This window comes from Stegodyphus dumicola, chromosome 7 (assembly GCF_044657685.1).
Source record: "Stegodyphus dumicola isolate Sdum_Otavi_A_Nest chromosome 7, ASM4465768v1".
NCBI classification, from domain to species: Eukaryota; Metazoa; Arthropoda; class Arachnida; order Araneae; family Eresidae; genus Stegodyphus; species Stegodyphus dumicola.
This window is the reverse complement of record NC_140774.1, coordinates 63,470,890-63,496,531: the sequence shown is the minus strand read 5'-3', so window position 1 is coordinate 63,496,531 and position 25,642 is coordinate 63,470,890. Positions and strand designations below refer to the sequence as shown.

Here is a 25,642-nt window from a genome sequence, read left to right as displayed (position 1 = left end):
TAAGCCCTGGTATATAGCATGGAAAAATAAGTCCTCAAGAGTTAATGCGAACGGAAGAGGGGTAGATGATCTTTGGATCTATTTCCTGGTCATTGTTTCAAAATGAGATAGAGCTGGGCAAATTCATATCGTCACCTATAATGTGTCCAACGTTTTTTTATGTTAATATCAGAGGAATCTGTGATTATATTTAGAATTTAACTAAATCAAAAGTTACTATGTGTTATTGATTGCTTCAACATTCAATTAGTTCATTATTAAATAATCAATTAGTTAAGTGATTTCTCCTTCTATCGTGTCTGAAAAATTTTATATTCTGAAGCTGTCATTTCAATATACATATAGAAATTACAAATTTATTCATTATCCATAATGTAATGGATAATTCTAAGCAAATGCAATCTAATGTGCTTTCAGCTGTTTCAAAAAATGCCTTCAAAGTTTCTTAATTAGGGCAGTTAAAATAATGCCGATATCTTAAGTAAAATTCATTATACGAATTATGAGGTACTGAATATCACGAAAAGTAATAAACATATTGCTCATTAGGTAGAACAATTCTATGTTCAGATACATGTTTATGAGACTGCCTTTATCGTCACCATTTTGACGGTATTTACTAACAGTGAATTCTTTGGATGTATAGCAGAATAAAAATATTATATTATTAATTTAAACAAATTTAAATTCTAAACAAATACGTATAAAAGTAAAAAAGTAGAAAAGTAAATTTAAATTCTAAAAAAAAAAAAAAAAAAAGCCAAAATAATTTAAAATAATTTAAAAATATGCAAACATGTAAAAGATTTAATTCTCGAACTAATCTTTAATATCATTTAAATTCAGAAGCATAAGCAAATCAAGTGTAAAATCTATCCATGAAAATAAATCTACTAATTTAATAAATTAAAATTAAATTAAACAATTTTTTAAAAAATGCATATGTGAATGATCGTAGAGTAGGCAGGAGACAGACTTATCAAGGGGAAGTTGCCTCCAAACCTAACTCTCCAATCATTCAATTCGTGTTTCGTCATTCATGCAGGCAAGGGTAAAAGTCACGTGAATTACTTCTTTTTGTTTTTTTATTTCATATTGGTTTATATGGATTATGTATAGTTCTTTTATAGTTTCTTTTTATTGATATGCATATTCGTGTAGGGGAAGTTTCTGTATACAAGGATTTCTAAAATACATAGATTTCTAGATTTTTTTATTATTTTATAAAAAAATAATTTTTAAAAAATTTAATTTTTTAAGAAAATGTTTAATTCTTGACCTTACTTGCTTGTTTCTCAAAAGACTTAATTAGTATTAGATCCCCCCATTAGTGAATACTGTGGGAAGACAACGTATAGGACGTGCTTGAACAGTTTATCTCAGTATTTCACTCTTATTGTACTCGCTGTCACACAACGCACATTTTCCTTCCTGCGAGGATAACTAACTGTAAGCATCGATAACAATACAATAGATACGATGGCATGGCGAGAAATTTACGCGTTTCCAAACAAACTCCCCTAAATTTATTGCCCTTCTTAAAGGGAATTTTTTCCGCATGTGAGTGAGGGGACTTTACTTGAACGTCTCATATTCTCATGAGTTCATATTTCTAGGGAAATAGAGTACTGCAAAGTCTGCTTATTGTTAAACTGAAACGTTAGGAGTTCTAATTATTTTCCCTTTAAATCGTGGTTAAGTTTTATTGAAAGAAGTACCGGAGCTCATCTTATTTAGGGCTCTGGCGCGATTTAAGCACTGAAACCCGCAGTACAATCAAGAATAAGTTAGATGACTTAATTGAAAGGTTCGCTGAAGAACTCCACACTTCCTTAAAAAGTAACAAGAAAGAGGTTCATGCCCAGAATAGATAGGAAGATCCTGCCATTTCTAACTTAATCAAACAACGAACCGTTGCTCGACGAATCTGACAAACAACGAGGTGCCCTGAGGAGAAGGCTAATATGAATCGGCTGCACAATGAAGTCAGGTCTCTTACCAGAAAACACGCACAGGACAACTGGACCAGATATCTGGAATCGTTATCTCAGGATAATTAATTCTATCCAAAACGGGATCGCATACACCGAATTCGAGAAAGCTGAGCCTTGCAGATCACTGCGCTTTTCAGCTCACCATGAACAACATAACAGACCAAGGAGGTGTCTATTCTAACCTCCTTGTAACAGACCTAAGTACTGAACAATTGGTTTCGCGTACACTCACAAAATATTTTTTTAAACTACACGTCAACAACATAACTCTAGTTAAGCCTTCGGAGGTACCGAGTTAGCCTGACATTGTCCACATTACGTATGGAGTGAATATGTAGAATAAGTCGTCATTTCTATCAATCGCGAGCAGGATGTTAGAAGGTGTTTAGGGAAGGTTAATTTATAGATCGAAAGTATAACGCTATTTTAGAGAAATGACTTTCAATACTATGAACTTTCTATAACAGGAGGGTTCCCTCTCTCCTTTTACGAAAACAACTTTTCTTATAACTTAACGCTCGCATATTTCTAAAAATATTTCTTAGCTTCTGGAATTTGCGATGCTTTGATGGTCTTCCTAGTAAAGAATAATAAAATTACAGTATGATTCTAATTATACATAAAAACTAAAAAAGAAATATAAACTTCACCAATAAATCATCTGATATCAAAGTGCCTACAGATTCCGCTCCAATGTACCTTTCCGTTTACAGAAAGAATCGTCTTTGCGGAATCATGCGCTGAATATCAACTCAAGCAGCAGTAATAAAACGCCGTTTTTACGTCCGAATTCTTTTCAAAAAGACGACGCGTTCTCGATCTTCCAATGTTTATGAAAAGTTGGGTAACATGGGTTCGGAGAATGTTTTTGAATTCTAATCACACGTTAGAAATTCTGTATTTTTACTATATTTCACTATTTACTTCATCTCTTTGTTGGTGAAAGATGGGGAAGTTGCGCGTTTTTGAAATAGTATTCGATAATGGTAAATCGGTTTATAATCCTTCGGAACTTGTAAATGGAAAATGTATTGTAGATTTAAGAGGTGATATGAAGATGAAGACTTTAAGGATATTAATGAGAGGCGTTGCTAAAGTACATTGGACAGAATCGAGAAGTACTGGAAATCGACTAGGTGCTTATACAGAACATTATAATGCTGAAATTGAGTACTTCCTGAAACGACAAGTCCTATTCGGTTCTGGTAATAAACTTGTTATTATGGTTATGATTTTATACTTCAAATTTTTATGCTGTTTCATATCAATTAGCATGCCTGTTGCTAATACCCTGTAATTAGTGTTTATTTATTTGTTGTTTAATAATAGTTAAATTAATAGAATATTGAAAGGTTTGAAGTGTACTTTTAAATTTTTTGCAATACTTAGCTTTTAAAGTAACATAAAAATGCGACTTCAGAGAAAACTTAAGAAAAATAAAATTGTTACATTTTTTTAAGTATTTCATATTGTTTAAAATTAATTCCCAGGCACCCCCCATAAAATAAATATTATTCAGTTTATGAATTTACTGAATAGAATAGCTTTTATACATATTTATAGAACTAATTTCATTTTTAAACTAGAGGGTAAAAATGGTTTTTTTTTTAATAGATCATTATTTTTTAATGATTTCTGTTATGTCACCTTTCTAGACTTTTTACATAACTTTTTTTTTTTTTTTTTTTTTTTTTTTTTTTAAATTCTGAGATAAAGATATAGTTTTATGTTAAAATTGCTAATGAAGCTTTAATAAGCACTTTTTTTAAAATTTGGTATTACAACCTGCCTTTTGCAGTGTTTTAAAATTAAATGTATTTTTACTGTTTTGCTATCACTCCTATTATGTCTCTTATTATCTTATAAACTTAATTATGAAGGAACGTTTTGTGAAAATTTATAAATTATGCTCATGAATGCTAAGAATGCTGATGGAACAAAAGTTGTTTTATTTTTGCATTAATCTGTTATATTTCTATAAAATTGTATGTCACATTCTGAATACTGAAAAATTGATTTAATTATGCTAAAGTACTCATAAACATTCAGTGTCTCACCAAAGCGAATTGGCACTTCTCATCCAAAAAAAGTGTGAAATATTTCAAACGATTTCCTTTAACATATGCATTTTCTTAGATTTCTTTTTGCACTAAGGATTTTTTCTCTAAATAAAATATTGTGTTAAAAATGAATACCTTCTCCTGAAGAAAATAATGCCAAAAAAATCTTTAAATATTACTGAAATTGTAAACAAAATAACCAGTAATAAGTCTGATATGTAACATCAAATGAATGGCAGTATCTGAAAAAATTATTTTCTTGAAGTCTTCAATAAAGATTCTGCAAGAGTTTGTAAAATGATAGCACTATAAATCACAGAATCATAGTGCTAAGAATTGAAGATAGTAATTAACTATGTTGTAACTTCCTCGCATTCTTTCAAAAACTATATACACGAGACATTTTTCTTGTTCCGATTTTAGAGCTTTTGCTACTGAAAATTTACAATACAAATTACAATAAAAATGTCTAACTAGTCATATTTAAACTAAACACAACATACTTTAAATTATTGTTAGTTTCCACTCTCCTCCTAAATTTTTAATGTTTAGACTTTTCTGCAGTTGAAACATTAACATTTCCGTATATGTTACATTTTTTAATCATTTACATAGCATTAATTTTTAAATTTTTTTGACTGTTCTATCCACGGAAAAAATTGCAAAGAATTCTGATAATTTCAGAGAAGTAAATGGAAACTATGTAAAATGGAGAAATAGAAGGTTTTCTGCAATTGAAATATATATTCTCATCTGTGTACCACTGAATAACCACTGAATCAACTCCACCTTTAAATTTTCTCTCTATAAGAAAAACTATTTAGCAGTTTAGGCAATAATCCCTACATTTATTTTTCTTCCTTTTGTAAAGGAAATGTATAGCTTTCAGGATGAATTAAAACTACCTGAAAGGGCCATTGTTACAACCAGCAGGGGACTTCTTGAAATGGGTAAAGCATAAGATACAAAAACCCGTCTTTAGGTCTTGCAGTCATCAGATCTTCAACTTCAAAAGGTTAATTATTGATTTAGAATATTTGTTGGCCCATAGCCTGTTAAAACAATAATCTGATCTATTAGATATAATAGCAGAGTATATGGGAGTATTGTAATAAGGAAGTATTTGTTGACAGCTAATTTAGCTGGTAAAAGTATAGTTTAGGGTACCCCTTGGCGAAACTTGGCGATTTTTGGCAGTACATGGTTACCGATTTTGTGCAATTCTTTGACTCGTTATTTTGGCTTGCGAAGCGGCGATTTTTGTGCCAAAAATTGCCACTACACAAAGCCAAAATAATAAGACAAACAATTGCACAAACTTGGTATCCATGTACACATCGATTTTTTCACTTAAAAAAAATCCCCGAATTGCACAAAAATGACATTGCGCACTCCTTTGACTTTATCCATGTACACGTCGACCTATTTTCACTTTAAAAGAAAATCCCAAAATCGCACAAACTTGCATTGTGCACTCCCTTTACTTTGTCCATGTACACATCGATATATTTTCACTTAAAAAGTCAAAGGAGTACGAAATTTTACAATATAGGCAAACAAAAAATACATAATCTGAATAAAATACATTTTAAAACAAACAATAAAATAACATAAAAAATGAAAAACGTGTTATACATTTAAGCACTACCAAAAGTAAATATTCACTTACTATGATTTCTGAGTTCGCTTCGTACACCCAGAGCCACGTAAAAATCAAAATATCAATCATACTCAAATGACTTTTTTCAAACCAGGTACTCTTTCTGATTGAACGCTTCACATAGTGACCATCTGAACCTTTCTTTCTACAAATCCATTTAAATGGTTTTTACGTTTGAGTAGACGCATATCCTTCCTACATACAGGACATTTATAATGGCTACTAAGTAAACCTTCATTTACACACCAGTCAAATAAAGCTCTTTTCTCCTTTCGCTCCAAATCATACAGAAACTTCAAATTAATCTTATTATGTTCGGCCATTCCACCGTCTAAAGAATCAAACCAACACGCACCACAAAAACGCTTACGAAACATCCCATGATTCAAAATTTCCCAGAATCATGCACCCGATTACGTCACAATAGGGTTTCCATAACATTCAACTACTCAGGCTACCATAAATGAAACAGCAACTTGGCGATAAATCAAACAACAATTTCGCCATAATACAAGGGGTACCTCAAAGTCTACTCTAACTGTACCATTTAACTTTTTCGTTGGAATTAATTTTTGCTTTGGAGACTTAAGGGATGTCAAAAACTGAACTTTCTAGTTCCAGTTGCAGAACTTGCTAGAGAAGGAGTTGCAATAAAAGGTGTACATTACCTAGTGAAACCACAAACTTAAGTTTATTGATGATTAAGTACAGACATAGTATTTTTGAGTGAAATTTGAAATTTTAGTTCAGAAACCTAATTTTCAAAATAATTCTGAATTTTACCAAGACAGTGATCTTAAATATGCTACTACTGTGAACGTGCATTTCTGGTTGCCATTTAATTACCCTGAAATATTCAAAAGATCGTCTCAGAGTCCAAGTATAAACCCTGCTGAAATATTTGATAAGAATCTAAAATTTGAAAGCATTTTATATGGATTTAAATGTAGTATATTTAGAGCGAGATCAAAAGCAACTCTTTCAAAGAGTTCTAAAATGTCTAGCAAAGATCGGTTGTGTGCATTTCTGAAAGAACAACATGAAGGTATTTAACAAGAATTCTAGCCCTGGTTGAAATGCAGAATCGCCCACTTATTTGGCATATTTTGTTTAGTGCTTTGTACAAGAATAAGAAGAATTGGATTTTTGTCAATTTCTTTTGACTTTGAAAATAGATCGATGTGTACATGAACAAAGTCAAGGGTGTGTGCAATGCCAAGTTTGTGCAATTCTCTGATGTTTTTTTTAAGTGAAAATATATCGATGTGTACATGGATACCGAGTTAGTGCAGTTCTTAAAAACATTCTAAGCAGTGGGTGATTCTTCACTTTCCCCTAGCTCTATTTTATTCTATCATTGAAATGCTCATAAATAAATAAGAGTTTGAACTAAGCATAGTTTATATATTGGTGAGACTGGCATCAATATAATTCATAGATCAGGGAAAATTTTAGTGCTCAAAGGAAAGAAACAGGCAATCTTAATAATTAAGTTTTATAGAGAAGAAGAATATTACCATTTGTTGTGCATTAAATGCCTTAGGTCATCATATTCCTCCCATGTTTATTTTTTCACTTGTAAGAATATTTGATCCTGGAGGATGTCTTAGAGATATAATGTTATTTTTAAAATGAATAAATGATTATGTATTTGCTTCACCACTATTTTTCTGTTCATACCAACCCTTCACTTGAAAACTGAGTTTATGCTAGTGATGGGCAGTCATAGCAGCTACATACTTTTCCAGTCATGTTTTCTTTCAAAGCATAAAATACATTTAGAGCCAGTTCTCCTTTGTATGTCATATCATCTTCACCTGGTAGACTTGTTTTTTTTGTAGAGCATCTTTCCCATGGATTGTGATATTTTCATGAAACCCAGGTACATAAGAGAATACAATGATTTTGCAACATTTAAAATGCCAAAAATAGTTTTAAAGCCTTTTCTTGAAGAATAATAAAAATGAAATCTGCTTAAAAAGCATAAGACAGCTTCTTCTGTATTTAGAAAGAAAAAAAAAAAGAAAAAAAAAAAAAAAAAGAAAATGGAACTCATGCTGCCAAGTTTTAAAAGGCTTTATTTTGAATAAATATAAGGATGAACTATCAAAAGCTGAAATAAATCCTACAATCCCTTTTCAGAAAAAAAAAAAAAAAAAAAAAAAAAAAAAAAAAAATGAAGGGGGGGGGGCTGCTGAAGAGAGAAGACACAATTATTCCTACCATGTGGTTTTGTGGTATAGTTATTAGCATATTAGTACATTATATTAGGGTTTCCATGCTATTTATTTTTTTAAAAGGGGAATTTCTGAATTTTTTTTTTGTTGAAAAATTTAAGACATTTAAAAAAAAAAATGTCAGAATTTAATTCAGCTACAAGAACAAAAAGTACCAAAATTCAGCAAACTTTAATAAGAACATAATAAGGAAAAAATAATTAAAATTGGAAATAAAATAAACAATTGAGAATTTGCACATTGCTTTGAGAAAGTCAAAATTATTATTGCTGAACGCCACTGTTGCTAATGTTGTTCTACTAATATTAACTAGAATAAAATATCTACATGAAGCATTAGTGCTTGAAAAATACTAACCCTTTTACTATAGTGACTGATTCTTCTCTAGATTTATTGAAGAAGAGATATCTGACTGATTGGGAAGATACTACTATGAACAGGAACTTGGAAAAATTTCAGAAAGAAAGAAAGAAAAAAAAAAAAAAAAAAACCATTAGTATAAGTATTGCTAGTATCCTAATACAAAAACTGGTATAGGAGTTCATGAATTAATCATCAGAAGTGTTACATTGTAATACTAAAAACAAAGTACAGTCTGTTACTTCTAGTGTTGTTCAGGAAGGGGAATTAAAGAAATATAATTCAGGAATTTTGTTAGAAAAAATTCAGGATAGTGAAGCATTTTATTAAAGATAGAATTGTTCAGTTGAAAAAAGTGATGAATGGGAATCCTACACCAAAGACTCGGATTCCATTCACGGCCAAGGGATAGGGAATTTTCCAAGTATTGTTCATTTCTAAAAATCCTAACCTCTTTAAGTATTTTTGAATTCTTTTACATCTTAAATTGTAAGTGATTAATTTTATTTTCTGAACCGAGTGTAGTTGTGTATTTAAATTTTTAAATTTCTAATAAAATCTCAAGATATATTTAAGTTGCAAAAATTGCTTTTTGGACTCTTATTTTCGTGTTTGTGCAGCAGTTGATGTTATGTAAGTAACAGGTTGTGTATCATTTGCTGTTTGTATTTTTCAATTTTTAGTTTAACTTTGTGTGATTGTAAATTGTGTAACATTTTATATTTTTAGAGACTGGAGATGGTCGAGATGTTTTGACTGAAGGTCATCATGAGTTTCATTTTTCTTTTCAGTTACCATCTGGGTAAGATTTCTGTTATTTAATTGAAAGTTTATCTGCTAGTCTGAATGGCACCATGGTACTAAAAATGATTTATTGGGATGCATGGACAATTCAAAAATTCAGTATTATGATTACTTAATAGTTTATGCTGCACCAAATTATTACAAAATAATATCAAAAACTGCAAGTTTTGTGCCAGAGTGCTGATGTAAAACTAAGGCTTATTGCTAAATTGTTGCAAAAGAAAGATTTTTAGGAGATTGTAACATTTCATGGTAAAAATGACATCTTACATTTGCACTCTGTAATTTTCTTCATCCCCTCTTTGGTAATGCAGAATTTTGCTTTTTTTTATTTGTTTTTGTTTTTTAGAACATTCGAAAGACTAAACAAAAACTCAAATTCTTAATATCATTTTAGTTTCCCCCCCAAAAGGTAAATATATATTCTTCTGTGAAATGTGAAATAACAGTTTTGAACCTTTACAGTATTACATGTTATGATAGATATTTTGCAGTTATGATAGATAGCAGCAGTTATGATAGTTATTCAGCAGTTATGATAGATATTTTGATTTATTTACAATATTTTATGAAAGGAGGGAGTCAAGATTTAATTTGCTGTTGAATTACTGTTTCACATTACCCTCAATTTTCCATAAAACGTTTCAGGATTGTCATGGTACAGGGAAAAGTCAGGGAATTAAAAAAACTGGCCATTTCATATCAAGATGATAAAAAAAAAAAAAAAAAAAAAAAAAAAAAGAACAGGCACAAATTAAAATTTTGGTGTAAAAAAACAAAAAATGAGCAGAGATATTTCTTCAGTTGACTTGCAAATTCCTGAATTAAAACAAATCTAGTCCTTTTTCTAGTAATGTTTTGTTTAAATATTCTAAATGACTTTTTTTTTTTTTTTTTTTATTTTACTCTTCAATTGTAATAAAAAATTACATTTAACTTGTATTGTATATGCATATATTAAAAGGTCAATGATTTTCATCAAAAGTCTCAAAAACTGCTTTTTTGACTTTTCAAATTTACCAACTGTCGTAATATTACAGAGGTGATTGTTCAACAATTGTATATAATAGGTAATTGTATATATTATATTTAATAGGATAGAAATAACTGCTCCTTCATTGCTATTTTATAAACAGTAACTTCCATTCCAGAATTTATTTGTAATATTTTTTAAAACAAAGCTGTTACTCATGACTTATAATTTAATCAGAATTAACGGTGGAAAAAATCCAGTGTTTAAAAGTTTATATACATAGCATTGGAAAATTAATGAATTTCATTTCTGATTTTGTTTATTACTTTAAGTTAGGATGAATTTTGCAAATATTTAATTTATTTTGTAAATGTATGTTTTTAATCCATGTAAAATTAATTTTTAATTTATAATTGTGCTAATATTTTATTATGAGTGTATTTCAGTGACTGCAATTATTTCAGATGCACTAACAGTCACTTCTGGTATTATACACTCTTCATGCAATTAAAAAGTGGATTTATTTGGACTTAACTAATTTTATGATCAACCAATTGCTGAAGAGTATATTGGTTTAGGATGTAAATAATGTATAGGAAGTTGGTTCACCACTTTGAAAATGTCTAATTATTTCTAGCTTTGTCTCGATTGTATAAAATAAACGAGTTTTTAATTTCTCTTTGTTTGTATCAACACTGCAGTTTCTTTGTTTCTCTCTCATGTTTATGAATTTATAAGGGCAAAATATTTAAACATGAACAAATAAATTGTCAAAACATACAACCTGTGTTTCAGGTTGTATGTTTTGACAATTTATTTGTTCATGATTCAACTTATTTAATATATTGTGTTGTTGTGTGCATATGGGTTTGTAATAGATTGAATGCACAAGTCTGATAAAAGGTCAACAAAATTTATTCTTATCACAAGAAATAAAACAAAATGCTAAAATTTTTCCTCTCAGATATTCGAGCAATAGTTATATTTTAAACTACTAAAACGTTAAATAGAACTCAAAGCTCAGAGAAAGCTTATCTGATCTCACCATGAATTCGATGCAACCAATAACAGCATTAAGTAAACAACTAATAAACAGCTAAACTGAGATGTGTTTCTCCGGCTTTTATAAGCTTTTTAATCATGCACAAGAACATTATGGTAATTTCTAGAGGTTTCTGAAAAGCAAAAGACTACAATTACGAGATATCTATTTGTTAAATGTTAAATGCCTGTGCTCCTGTATTTTTACTTTTCCGGCATAGCTTTCGCTTCAAATAAGTCACGTGCTGCATTGCACTGAGAAATAAAACAATTTTAATTATAATTCTACTAAAAATAGCAAATTAAATACAAAATCAGTAACAGTATGTACAGCAAAAGCTTGACTGTCTGGAAAGCTCGAGAAATGCTGAATTCCAGATAGTTCAGCACATAAGAAACAGAATGCACATTAGAAAAGCTAAATTAATGAGAAAAGTTTCTGCTCTAAAGTTATAAAACAGTTCTTGCCGAGGGGAAGATGTGGCAGTCGTTCTGGCAGAAGTTTAAATGAGCATATTGTTCTTTATTTAGTTAGATAATAAAGAAATACAAATTATGTATATAACATTATAAGAAACTTAAATTACTTGTCATATTTTTCACACTATATCACGATTGTTTATCTGTTTTCAAAGTTGCTTATCATGACGTTTTTAAATTAACTTTGAAAATAGTTCGCTTCATGCAGTCCCAAATATTAATCATTTTTTTTCAAAATGTGAAGCAAAATCAGAATTCTTTACAAAAATTAAACTGGCTTGTCAAGAATTAATCGAATTTACATTAAACCCAAATGAACTTTGTATGATCATGTTATGACATCTTGTTTATCCATTATTGGGGCTAAATTACACTGTTTAACGACAATGTAAATTCACAAGCTCTATAATCATGTTACAAATCTCTCATTTATTAAATTTTAGGGAAGGGGGAATTTTTTTAAAACATTACAATTATTTGAGTGCCAGATAATTGGACCTTTACTATATTTCACATTTGGTCCCCAGCACTGCAGCTTGGAATGCTACTGATGTTGCAACAATTCCGAGAATTTCACTACTCTAGGAAGCCGTATGTGAGTAAGTGGAGCTGTCATGGTTCATAGGAGTGACTGCATGGAAGCTACTGCATAGAAGCAAGCAGTTTATCCAGTATCAAGAAAAATCTTTAAAAAATGTGCGAAACAACAAATTGTGCAAAAGTAGAGGACCACCTCTATAACAAATGCATTGTGTTACTATATAGTTGGATGAGTATTTTTTATGAAGAATAATTTATTTTGTAAGTTTATAAAATGAAAATTGTATTTAAATAAATAATAATGAATGTGTAAGTTTTAAGTTTTGAGATGGACAAACTTCATTACTTGTATTAGTTTTCACAAGTGAAACTAATCTCTTATTCCTCAATTTGCAGTGTCCCCCCCCCCCGTGGCGCATGTTATTTTTTGCCCTTAAACCTCTTGCATGAAAGCGGAATTTGATATTTGATACAAAATTTATATATTTTATCAGAAAATAAAAAGAAATAAGTCTTGATTCAATTACTGTAATATATCTTTGGCTCAAATATATTGACAATAATCCTAATTGCTCAGAAAATTTTTATTTTTTTTAATTTAAGGATCCTAAGCACCATTTAGCAAACAAAACTAGCAAATTTGTAAATTAATGATAAATATTTATATTACTGAATTTTTTAATTGTTAATATGTGATTGATGTGGGAAAAACTTAAATATGTATTTTCTGTAGGGGGATTTCTACATCTTTTGAGGGAAAATATGGTAGCATTCGATATTGGCTGAAAGCAGAAATGGAAAAACCATGGACATTTAATCATAAGGCCAAGAAAGCTTTCACTGTTATTTGTCCTATTGATATTAATCGGACAGAATATTTGGTAATGCCTGTAATAATTCTTTTAATCTTTTTTATATTTTGTGTATATATATATCAACTGACCTATAACGTTCATAAAAAATTACAAATATATTTAAACTATGTTATTCATTGATGTAAAATTACTTAATATATCTTTCTGATATTATTATTATCATCATTAGAATTCATTTAATACTTTCTTCTTCTTTAGACATTAAAACTAAGGTCTAAATATCTAAAATCTATGCAGATGGAACAAAGTGACCAAGTTTGGGTTTATGCTTTATTTTTTCATTCAAAAAGTTCAATGTTACTAAACAACTTTAGAACTTTAAAACAGTAATAAGTTCTTTACAGTACTACATTAAATAGTTGCATGTACTCGTTTTATACTCTGAATAATCACAGTTTACATGAAGAAACTAATGATAATGGAATATAATGATTTTGCAAATGCAAGTGAACTTATTATAGTAGGTACCTTGAAAATAAAAATATACATGGAAAAAAATCTAAATGAGATTGATCATTTCTTGGTGGATCTAAGATGCTGAAAGTGGCTTTTTGCATGTCTGCAGTTATCACGGAGCCAATGTTGACTCAGGTCACTTTCTGGTGATTTCCACACTGAGAGGAAGGATAAGTAAGACCTTTTGGAAGAGACAGCAAAGGGATGAAATCTTGGATGGTAACTCATGTGCAAACCAGTGACAATGAAAGATTATAGAAATAAATTAAAAGAAGGATTACTGAAATGTGATGATTTACAGAATGGTGATTTCTCCTGGAAACAGATTGAAAAAATAGTTAATGACACTGCAAGGGAAGTTATACCAGAACTGAAAAGGAATAAAAGGCATGGATGATATGATTGTGATTGTGCAAAAATTACTGAGGAAAAAAAAAAAAAACAAAGCTTATAAACTTAATGGTTCGAAAACACTATATTAGAGGAGCAGAGGAAAATTATAAAAAGTTGAAAAGACAAAAAAAAAAAAAAAAAAAAAAAAACTTTCATATGAAAAGGAAAACATATATGAAGGAACAGTTTCGTTAGATAGAAAAATCAAAAACAAATAAAGAATCAAAAAAATTTTACCAAAAAATCAGTGCTCTATCTCACTTTGCCTTTCCCTGGACTATTACGTGTAGAAAAGGTGACAACCAGCTTGCAAGTGATTGAGCTGAAGTGCTAAAAAGATGGAGAGAGTTCTTTGGAGATTTCTGTGGAAGTGATCTTCCAAGGAAGGAGGCTGATCTAACTATTGATTTGAATGTTGTTGAAAATGATTGAACTCTGGAACTTGAAGAACCATCTTTATGTGAAGTGAAGAAGGCTGTTGAGGATCTAAATAACAACAGGGCTGCAGGCCCAGATCGTATCAAGGTAGAACTTATTAATTATATTGATCTACCTGAACTGATATTCATAAGATTATACTTAATGTTTGGACTATGCAGCAGATGCCCTTTGAATGAAAATCCATTTGTCCCAATTTTAAAAAAGAAGACAGATTCAAATGTTGCATCTATCAAGGTATCATCCTCTTAAATGTGACATTTAAAATCTTCTCTCATATTTTACATAATATGTCATTACCGTTTGCTTCTACAGTTATTGGTACTACCAATGTAGATTTCAAGCTGGAAAATCCATTATTCATCAAATACATTCTGTTAGACAAATTTTGGGAAAAAAAAAAAAAAAAAAAAAAAACTATTGAACATAATGTCTTATATACCTTTCATCTTTTTGTAAATTTTAAAGCTGCTTATGACAGTATATATCATGAAGAGCTGTTTGAAGTTAGGCTGGAATTCGGATTTCCTAGAAAATTGATTGATCTATCAAGAATGACATTAAAGAGGTGCAGAGTTAAAATCATGTCTAATTTCTCAGAGGCATTCTACACTGAAAGGGGGTTGAGACAGGGTGATGTCTTCGCATTCATGTTTTTTAATATCGCCTTTGAAAAGAGATGTCAGAATTATAACTAGAGGCATCATATTTTGGAGATCTATACAGTTACTATCGTACTCTGATGGCATCAACATTTATTTTCATAAATTCACAAACTTAATATTTTTTAGCATAAACAGGCAGTTGTGGAGACTTATTTCTCTAGAGTCTGCAGCCAGAGATACTGGACTTATCATTAATGAGTGTAAAACAAAATTTATGGCAGTAACTAGTAGAGTACTTAATCCCCTCCCACTACAAATAAAGCCTTCTACTTTTGAGGGCATTTCTCAGTTTACGTATCTCGGTTCTGTCATCTCTAATGATAATAATATTAAACTTGAAATTCACAATAGCTTATTTAGAGCTAATAGATGTTATCATGGCTTGAAGAATTACTTAGTGTCTAAATTATTAAACTTTATGACAATAATAAATCTTTATAAAACTCTTTATTAGACCTATCATATTATATGGTAGTGAATGTTGGCCATTAACGAAAACAGATGAAGAAAGACTTCTAAGCTTTGAAAGAAAAATATTGCAGGAAATATGTGGCTGAGTTAGAGAAAATAATAGATGGAGAATTTTGCTTAGCCATGAAATATGTAGAAGACACAAACAACCTAATATTATCTGAGTCATCAGATCTTATTGTATCAGGTGGCTTGGACATATTATTAGTTGTGACAGCTTGAACCCTGTTAAAAAAGTGAGCTTTGCAAGTGTAGAAAATACCAGGAAAAAAGGAAGGCTTCACACCAGATGGATAGGCTGTATTTAGGCAGATCCCAGGACTCTAAAAATCAGTTATTGGTGGAACATAGAGCAAGCCTTTTCCTGTGATAGGCTGTAGTACAACTGAAGAGGAAGTGCTTGTTTTATAGTACAGAGGCAGTGCTGTGAAAATTCTGACAAAAAGTTATAGTTGGCCTTTTAAGCATATTTTTGTACTGATTAATCATTCATGAAATATTTCTGCATTAATTTTTTTTGTAAGGTGTTATACTAGTTTATCATTTATATTTATTCTTTTATTTATTTAATTGAAGGTACCTGTAGAGAATAATATGGAAAAAGTATTGTGTTGTTGGTGTTGTACTTCAGGGCCTATTTCTTTGTATGCTCGGACTGATCGGAAAGGATATTGTCCTGGTAATATAATCCAGATATATTTTTAAATGTAAAATTTATAACATCTGAGTTATTGTTATGCCTTTAACGTTTATTTTTATTTTATCATTCATTTGGGAATTTATGAAAGTATTCTGGAAATAAATAATTAATAAACTAAACTCAATGGCACAACAGCCCTAGTGGGCCATGGCCTGCAGTGCCCTGAATCTTGGAAAATAAATAATTATTATGATTATTTATTTTCAGAAATTCACAAACTTACTATTTTTTAGAGTTTATAGAGTTATGATATTGTGAACTGAAGTGATTATGAAAGTTTTTTATAACAATTTTTAATGTATGTCCCACATTTGAGGATAACTGAATTCCTTGCAACGTCATAAAGTAAAATTGTTGAGCCGATACAATATGAAATTCTTTTTATTTTGAAATATAAGTAAATATGTAGGATTTTTAAAAATAAAACTTGGAAATTTTTTTTATTGCATTTCAACATTTCAAGACCCATATTTGATTCATTTAAAATTATGAAATCTTTTTAATTTGTATATTATTAAATTTTTTATTTGATTTTGAGTGGCATGTGAGTCATAATTAAAGAGTTATAGTAGAGATAATTATAACAAAAACTAAAAAAACAATTAATGAGTTATAGTAAAAACCAAAAAAGCAGTGTAATAAATGAATTCTGAATTATATACATTGCTATAACAAGAAAATATATTTTTTTCAAAATTGTTTTGCTTTTTAATGAAGGCTTTTTTATTACCAAATTGAAAGTGTAGCCTAAAAGACTGTATTATTTTCAACATTTTCAACACATATAACAGTTCGGCGATTTTCTATTGGCGATCTAGAAAAATCAATGGCAAACTTGTTATCACAAAATAGTTTACACTCTCTTAAATTAAACTTTAAAATTTCATCTTGTAAGACATTTTTCGTCCACATTAATTCCTTCGCTGTTTCAGATAAGGCGATATACTCCGCTTCCATGGTTGATAAACTTACACACTTTTGTTTAACAGTTTTCCAAATTACCAGTACTTCATCTAAATATAATGTAAATCCTTCCATGGACACGCGGTCATCTCTATTACTTGCATAATCAGCATCTGAATAACAATATAAATTTAGATGTTTAATCTTCGATAAGTTTAACTTGTATAATTTAGTACTATTGAGATAACCAAGCAATTTCAACAATGCTTCCCAATGCCTAATTCCAGGATTCTCCTGAAATTGTGATAAGATATTCACTGCATATGTAATATCAGGCCTTATCCTGTTAGCTACAAAAACTAAACATCCTAACAGATTTCTAAAGGGTAATGTATGCATTTCCGCAATTTCTGCACTTGTAGATGGACAGTCTAATTTTGTAAGAATAGTGCCTTTAGCTATGGGAAGTAAAGTTATTGGTATCTGGAAATGTTTAAATTTTTCAAAAATTTCTTCGATATATTTTTGCTGATGTATAAAAACCCCATTCTCATTCTCTAAGAATTCAATTCCAAGTAATGTTTTAGTTTTGCCTAATACTTCAAGATCAAAAAACTTACTCAGCTGTGAAATTATTTTATCTATACTATATTGATCTTTACTAAAAATCACAATATCATCTACATATAACAAGAGAATTACATTTGAACTCTTATAAACACAATTACACCATTGTATTTTCTTAAAATAAAGATTTTCTAAAGTACTTTCAAATTCACAAAACCATTCACGGCCGCTTTGATGTAGACCGTAAATGGCCTTGTGTAATAAACACACTTTATTTTCCTCTTCGATAAATCCCTCTGGTTGGGTCATATATATTTCTCATTTAGGTTTGCATATAAATATGCATTCTTTACATCTAACTGACAATTAGTCCATCCATATAAACATACCAGGATAGTGAAAAATATTCTTATGATTGAAAAATTTACTACAGGACTGTAAACGTCATCAAAATCTTCACCTCTTTTCTGCCTGAATCCCTGTGCTATTAAATGTGCTTTGTATCTAACCACTTGATTCTTTTCATTTCTTTTTAGCGTATAGACCCATTTGTTTCCTATCATAATTTTATTTTCTGGCTTTTCGACTAATTCCCAAACCTTTCTTTTCTTCATTGTGTCAATTTCTTCTTTCATTGCCTTATCCCATTCTTCGGCATTTACTGATTTTCGTGCTGCTTTAAAATTTTGTGAGATAACAATTTCTACGGAATTTGCCTCTTCAGACACGGAGCTAGTCTCCTGTTCTATGAAATTAACTTTCCCGGAGTATTCGTTTTTGTAACTAAAATCGAATTTATCTTTTTCAAATTTAATATTTTTTGCCTCAGAATACTTTTCAATATCATTATACGATCTAAAACGGGTGTCTGTTCCCTTTACATAATAATATATAACATTCAATAACATTCAATTAATCTGCGTTCTTCTGGCAGCCATATCCTATAACTCCTAGTTTCCTTTGCATATCCTACCATGATTCCTTCTTTGCACCTCATTTTTAATTTATTTCTAATCTGTTTTGGTATGCCAACATAGGCTTTACAACCAAATATTTTAAAATAAACAACACTGGGTTTTCTATTTAGGAACATTTCATAAGGGATTCGGTTGCTTTTATGACATACTCTGTTCCACGCATGTACGAAACAGCCAAGAGCTTCTGCCCACCATTCTTTTCCCATTTTACCATCATTAAGCATAGCTTTAATTGCGTCTAATGCCGTTTGGTTAAAACGTTCACACACACCGTTCGCTTCTGGGGTGTACACGTTTGTGTGTTCAACGCTAATTCTATTTTCGGCTAAGTACCGTTCGAATTGCCTGTTACAGAATTCCCCACCGTTATTGGTGCGTATACTTATTAATTTTCTATTCGTCAGTCTTTCCATTTGCCTATGATAATTCTTAAAGTTGTAGAACGATTCATTTTTATTTTTCATACCTTTATTGTATGAAAAATTACTAATCTACTATAATCATCCACAATAGCAAGAAAATATTTACTCCCACCCTTAGATGGAACTGGTAGTGGGCCACAAATGTCTAAATAAACCAACTGCAATGGTTTATCTGATCTCTTCGGAACAGTTTTAAAAGTTATTCTACTAGATTTAGCAATAATACACGGTTCGCATCTCTCCATTGGTTTTTCAATTTCTGGTAACCCTTTCATGCTTTGATTCTTACTAGTTTTCTTAATATAATCAAAATTTACGTGGCTAAATCTCTGATGCCACAGCATTGCATCGTCTACTTTATTTAACTTTCCAATTTCTGTACCGTAACCAGCTTCCCTTTTACCTGTTGCATATCTAAATGGTTTTACGTGATAAAGTCCGTCATATCGTTTAGCGTAGCATAATCTATCCCAATTATTAAAATATATCCACATGTTCCCTTTTGAAATCACAAAATGAGCACCTGCCTTTTCTAACCTTGCTCCCGATAGTAAATTTCTTCTTAGATTTGGATTATATAAGACATTATCTAACTCGATCCAATTTATTCGATTGCCTACTTTTACTGCAAATTTGACGGTACCCTTTCCTAGTTCTTTACTTTCACTATTTCCTACAGCTAAAGACATACGTATATCGTTTATTTCTTCAAAATTTGTCATTAAATTTCTGTTATTACAGAAATGAGTTATAGCTGCAGTATCTGCGACCCAATTAAATTTATCTGCATTACCTCCTTTATCTGTTGTTGTTACATAATTTTCTACTAACATTAATTCTGTACCTTTAAACTTTCCAATTTTATCGTCTATTTTAAACTTCTGATTTTTACTTACATTTTCTTTACATTGAGTGATTAAGTGCCCAAATTTATGACATCTGAAACAAGGTCCTATTCTGATATTCCCCATCTTTTTCTTAGATTTAGTTTTATTTTCAACTTTATCTTTCCCCGCATTTAAACTAATAGTATTAAACACGCTTACCTTGCTGTCTTCTAAATTGGAATTTACCTGGCGAAGTCGGCTTTCTTTCCTTAACAGCTCTTCAGCAATTCTTTCCAGCGTAAAATCTTCGTCCTTCCACCTATAGATCAACTGTACAATGCCGAAGTATTCCGGGGGTAATCTCCTTATTGCCTGAAATCCTTTAAAAAGATCTGCCAAGTTGTGACCAGTTTCAGCCAACTTCTTTGCAGTCATTCTTATCCTGGCGATGAATAATCCTATTTCTTCATTTGGCATATATCTAATACTAAAAAATTCATCCAGTAACTGAATTATCCTTGCTCTTGTTTTGGGTTCGAATTGCTTCTGTAGAACTTCTCATGCTTCCTTACCACTTGAACATTCTTGTACTGTACCACCAACTGAACCGCCTGAACTCAGTTTTAATTCTGTAATATAATGTATTGAAGGCTCTGTTCTCTCTCAGTGTGAACTCCTGCTTTTCACGCCTTGTTGCACTTTTATCTAATTCTTCTTCTTTGTTCTCTATGAAGCTCCAACAATTTCTATCCAGTAACAGCATTTTCATGTTGACTTTCCATCGATCCCAGTTGTCATGGTTTAACAGCTCAAAACCTTCAGGTAGTAATGACATTTAGAAGACAGCAAGGTAAGCGTGTCTTCAATTAAGTGTGAGCACAATGACTTGAACAAACTTCTAAGACAGGTCAGCTTCTTTTCGTGGAAAACGGCCCTCTTCACCTACATTCCTTCAATGCTGAGTTGAACTGGATGACCGATTAGCTGTTGGCGCTGTGCCCATAACGATGTTGGCAGTGGTGATAAAGGCAAAGCATATTTTGCTTCCCTTAAATAAAGCTAAGACTAATCTAAATAAAATTCATGCTTTATTCCATAAATAAAATAAAATAAGCTGACCAAGTAGCCTTTACGTTTAAAAATCATTTGATTGAAAGCAAACTAGCATTATGCTAACTCATAATAACACAAGAGAACCAGAACATTCGCCGATACCGGCTTACATATATATAATACTCGGCCAATCCGCCGATCTTGACATCAGCGGCAACCACGTTAGCTTACCGCTGATTGACCTCAGATCAAAATTCGCATGTGGAAAACTAAAGCGAACACAGAATACGTTTTCGCATGCGCGTTTAATGTATAACGGACGGTATAAGCTAAAATTATCTAATTATCTATTTCAGTTAATATTGATGATTGCATTGTTCCTTAATCTTCGAATTGGATGCGGCTTATTATTTTTTGCAGACTGTAAGAGCAATTTTATAAAAGCAAACTTGAACTTTCGATTATGTCAAATAGAATTTCCGATACTGGAGCTCCCGAAGGATCTACAATACGAAAGTATGTTTAGATGTTCATCAAACAAAAAGTGGAATTGTTGCAAAAAATGGATAAAGACATGAAGAAGGTGACAGAGAGGTTAGTGAAAACGAAAAAATTTCGATTGACAAGTTAGTCAGTATTCTCGGCACTGGGACTTGAATGGAGGAACTTTGTAACTGAACAAGAAATTATGTCTGTTTATAGAATTAAAGAGAAAGTATTATCACATAAAACGAAGCAACTTAAACAACTTACATTGAAAGAAATGTTTAATAAAGTAAACAAATAAATATTAAGCTTTTTTTTTTGTAAATTTTGATACCCTTTAGATCATAATTGTTCTTTATTTCATAAATTACGGTTTCATATTTTTAGAATTTCTACATGCCATCTTACGAGATTTAAACTGATGATCTATAATCTGGAAAAATCGATAATCCGGAATCGTCGAAGTCCCGACGAGTCCGGATTAACAACTTTTAACTGTAGTAATAATCAGTCAGTATCAGTGGATTTCAAAACAACATGTTAATTAAACTGTTTGGCACTTATCAATTAATAGAAGGCCATCTGACAGCATATGTGAGTATTAGTTCAGAATCTAAATATATGCATGCAGCTTCATAAAAGAATGACTGTTTTAATTAAAGTTTAAAATCACAAATGAGAAAAATGCAAAATTAATTTTACCAAATTAATTTTAAATATTAATGAAGCAACTGTACCACCTTATGCACTACAACCTTCATATAGATTTTGGATTGTGGAATCATTCTAGTGATAAGTACTGAGCCTTATGGCTGAAAGTAGTTTTTTCTTAGTTTATGTATCTCAGTACTATCATCTCTAATGATAATAATATTAAACTTGAAATTCACAATAGCTTATTTAGAGCTACTAGATGTTATCATGGTTTGAAGAATTTCTTAGTGTCTAAATTATTAAACTTTAAGCCAATAATAAATCTTTATAAAACTCTTTTTAGACCTATCATATTATATGGTAGAGGCTGGTAGAAAAGAGAGGTAAGGGTAGAGGGGCTGGGGTCTGTGTGCCTTTCATTTAATAGATAGTTGCTGATTTATCAATTATGGACATCATTAACCCTTTCAGGACGGGCATCCCATATACGCATTCTCTAAGAACGTCTCTTACAGCCAGGTGTCCCATCCACACATCGGTAAAGATCGCATTCAGAGGATGGGTGATGCGTATACGTATTTTAAGGTGGAACGTTTTTCTGAAGGCCACTAGATGGCATCCTGTGTCCATTACTTTTGAAATGAACACAGTTTTAGGTTCCTGATCTTGAGTTTGATATATTCTGCTTGACTTTGGTATTTTACTCATCAGCTGTTCGAGGGTGGGGGGGGCGGAGGGAAAGCGTAAACAGAGGTGGGCTCTTTAAATCGCTGCATGCTAATGAAAACATTCTCGTATCTGATTTATATCCAATTCCTTTTTTTATTCTATTTTTTCCTCTACTATGTACGGTCTTTTAGGGTTACTGTGCGGAGTTTTTTTACGTTTTGCATTGCCTTCAGATATATTTCCGTTCCTTCTTTTTTTATTTAGGAAAGCCTCACCTCTAGTCTATTATGGTGGGAAGGCGCTATTTATCAGAGGAAGAATACCCTAGTATGGTTAGAGAACCATTTACGAACGCAAATGAGAATACTGATTCATTTTCTAAAGAGTTAAAAAGTGATACTTTTTCTAAGAGTTACAGAGTGATACTTCTCTGTGCTTCGAGATTTACCACACTTGTTTTCATTTTAAATTTTGTTACTTCTTACTGTAAATAGTCTTTATTGTGTTCTTTTTATTAATTTTAAACTTTTGATGGATTTTATCAATTAAAACTTTGTAATAATTTGAATAGCACTTCCGAAAATTATTTTAGAAGATAAGCAATTTTTTAAGTATATTTTCATGTAAAATAAAGAAAAAAATGTTTTAAGGGCTAATTTTAACATGTATAAGAGCTCAAGTAATAATCTAAAATGATACCAAAAATTACGATGCTAGAAGCGAAACTTTTATTTTTCTGATTTTTGTTATAAAATTAGGCTTAGCGATGCAAAACCTCCGTCCTGTACGGTGACTGCCTTCGATTCTCTTCTGTCCCACACGAGCGTCTTAAACAAAGGTGCGCCATCCCGAAAAGGTTAATAACAATCAAAGTTAATTATATTTACATCTGCTACATTTTCTTGTACATTTGCAGTCAAACGTTTTTGTTAAACAGTTCTATCTTAACTTCATTTAATATTCCATTTAGGAAAATGTATACAGGGTTCGTACAATCCTTAAGATTCCTTAAAAGTCCTTAGATTTTTTGGAATCGATTTTTGGTCCTTAAAAGTCCTTAATTTTGGCCAAAATCGGTAGAAGGTCCTTAATTTTAATCATCTGAAATTTCTGTCTGTTTTTACGTCTGCCATTTTGAGTGAGAATTAGCATTTTGGAGGAATATTTTTGACGATTCACTGACATATATGGTTATCTTTTGAATGGGTTCATGGTTTATAATTTGTTTCTATTTCTAATAGAAATGATGGGATACTTGGATTTCTAAGCAAGAAGTGAAACATAAGCATTTTGAAATTAATTTTTTCTAATAAAGAGCTCTTAAATAACTTCTCGCTTTGGGGATGTGAATTTTTTCATTAAACGGTTCTAAATTTGGCAACTTATCAACATTTTGGCGATTTTAAGATTAGTTTCTATAGAAAATTTTTAATTCCGAGATCTGAGAATTTTTCGACGATTTTTTTTAAAACATTGTAACATTGATAAATTTCATTAAAATAATGGTAATATATTGAAATTATGTTTAAAATATAAGAATAAAATAAAACATTATTATTTTTTGCTGTCATATTATAAAGTTTCATTTTGGCAACTTATTATACAATATTTTTAATCTGAAAAATAAATAAGGTATAATGCTATAATGCACAATTTACGAAACAGCTCTTAGCAAAAGCAAAATTAGCTATGTAATTAATTAACAATATCTTGTTTTTAATTTTTTCATAGTAAGAGTTTTTCCCCATGTAATTAATTGTCTCGGATTATTCAAAATTCTCATAATGGACATCAGTTTTCTCTATAAAATTAATTTTATACTTTTTTCCTCTTTTTTTTTTTTTTTTTTTCCCGAAATATTTCGTATCTTTTTGCTGTTACAGAAATGGTAGGGGAAATTTTTCTTTAGGATTTTAGACATTGCAGTTTGGAAAGTTTAGAAGGATTTGAAGGCAAGATTTATAGACCCAAGATTCTAGAAGATTCGAGAAATATGTTAAAAAATGAAAACTGTCTCCATGGTATCAACACGTAACGGATGTATTTTACAGAAAGTTTGCAATGAATTTCTTACTTTTTGGAGAATGTCTGGAAGGACAATGAAAACATAATATTTGAATATTTTACTTCTGATTCTAGAATCTTTACATGTTTATCTTCCCTTTATTTTCTCTACTTTTCACTAGAAACAAGCATGGAAAATATCAAAAACGCTTCTAATCTTATCACATGGGCACGCATTATAGATAGGGATGTTTTTATTAATAAATAAATTGAAAACTTACAATTTAAAAGATTAATCTAATATATCTTAATGCATCATACACAGAGCTGGTACACATTTTTCCACCTGATGCAATCTCTGTGGATCCTAAATTGTGCTGCCTATTGCCCTTCTATGTTCTGCTTCCAATGTCTGTTCTAAATTGTAAAAGTTTTGCCATTTCTAGATTTTGTTGTTTGGTGTGTCACTAAATTCTAAAAATTCTGGCACATCAGCTCTGTAACCGGCATTTACAATATATGTTTTATATTTCTTTTGAATGTTCATATTACTAAAGAAATAAAATTAGCTGCCTTTTGTATAAATTCTAAATGCATTTAGTGTGTTTTATAATAACAGAAATCCTTAATTAAATCCAAACATTCTAAAATGAAAAAGAAACATGTTGAAGAAAGAAATTGAATACATAAAGAAAATTATTCTTCAAAGATATGTGCAGTTATTATTATGTAAATTACCCAATAGTTTATAATTTGAGCCTTTACTATAATTTCCCACTTCTATTTCCTCATATGATAGAGTTACTGAGCCAAATTAAATTGTATAATCTTTGACCACTAGTCCACATTTTTAGTTTGAATTAGGCTGCTCTTGTTTAATTACGTCACCGTGAGCCGTAATTGATTTTGTTAGCATCAGAAAATGTCTTTATG

The 25,642-nt window shown here is 30.6% G+C and overlaps 1 protein-coding gene across 1 annotated transcript in view; it reads left to right on the top strand.

Annotated features, from left to right (window-relative positions):
* The first annotated feature begins 2,482 nt into the window (after positions 1-2,482).
* The window catches only part of LOC118188299 (arrestin domain-containing protein 3-like), a 65,708-nt gene continuing 42,548 nt past the window's right edge, over positions 2,483-25,642 (top strand). Inside the window, exons 1-4 of the mRNA XM_035358713.2 lie at positions 2,483-3,199; positions 9,041-9,113; positions 12,883-13,030; positions 16,024-16,126. Of these exons, the coding sequence (XP_035214604.1) occupies positions 2,941-3,199; positions 9,041-9,113; positions 12,883-13,030; positions 16,024-16,126 (583 nt within the window). The 5' untranslated portion in view covers positions 2,483-2,940. The remainder of the gene's footprint in view (positions 3,200-9,040; positions 9,114-12,882; positions 13,031-16,023; positions 16,127-25,642) is intronic.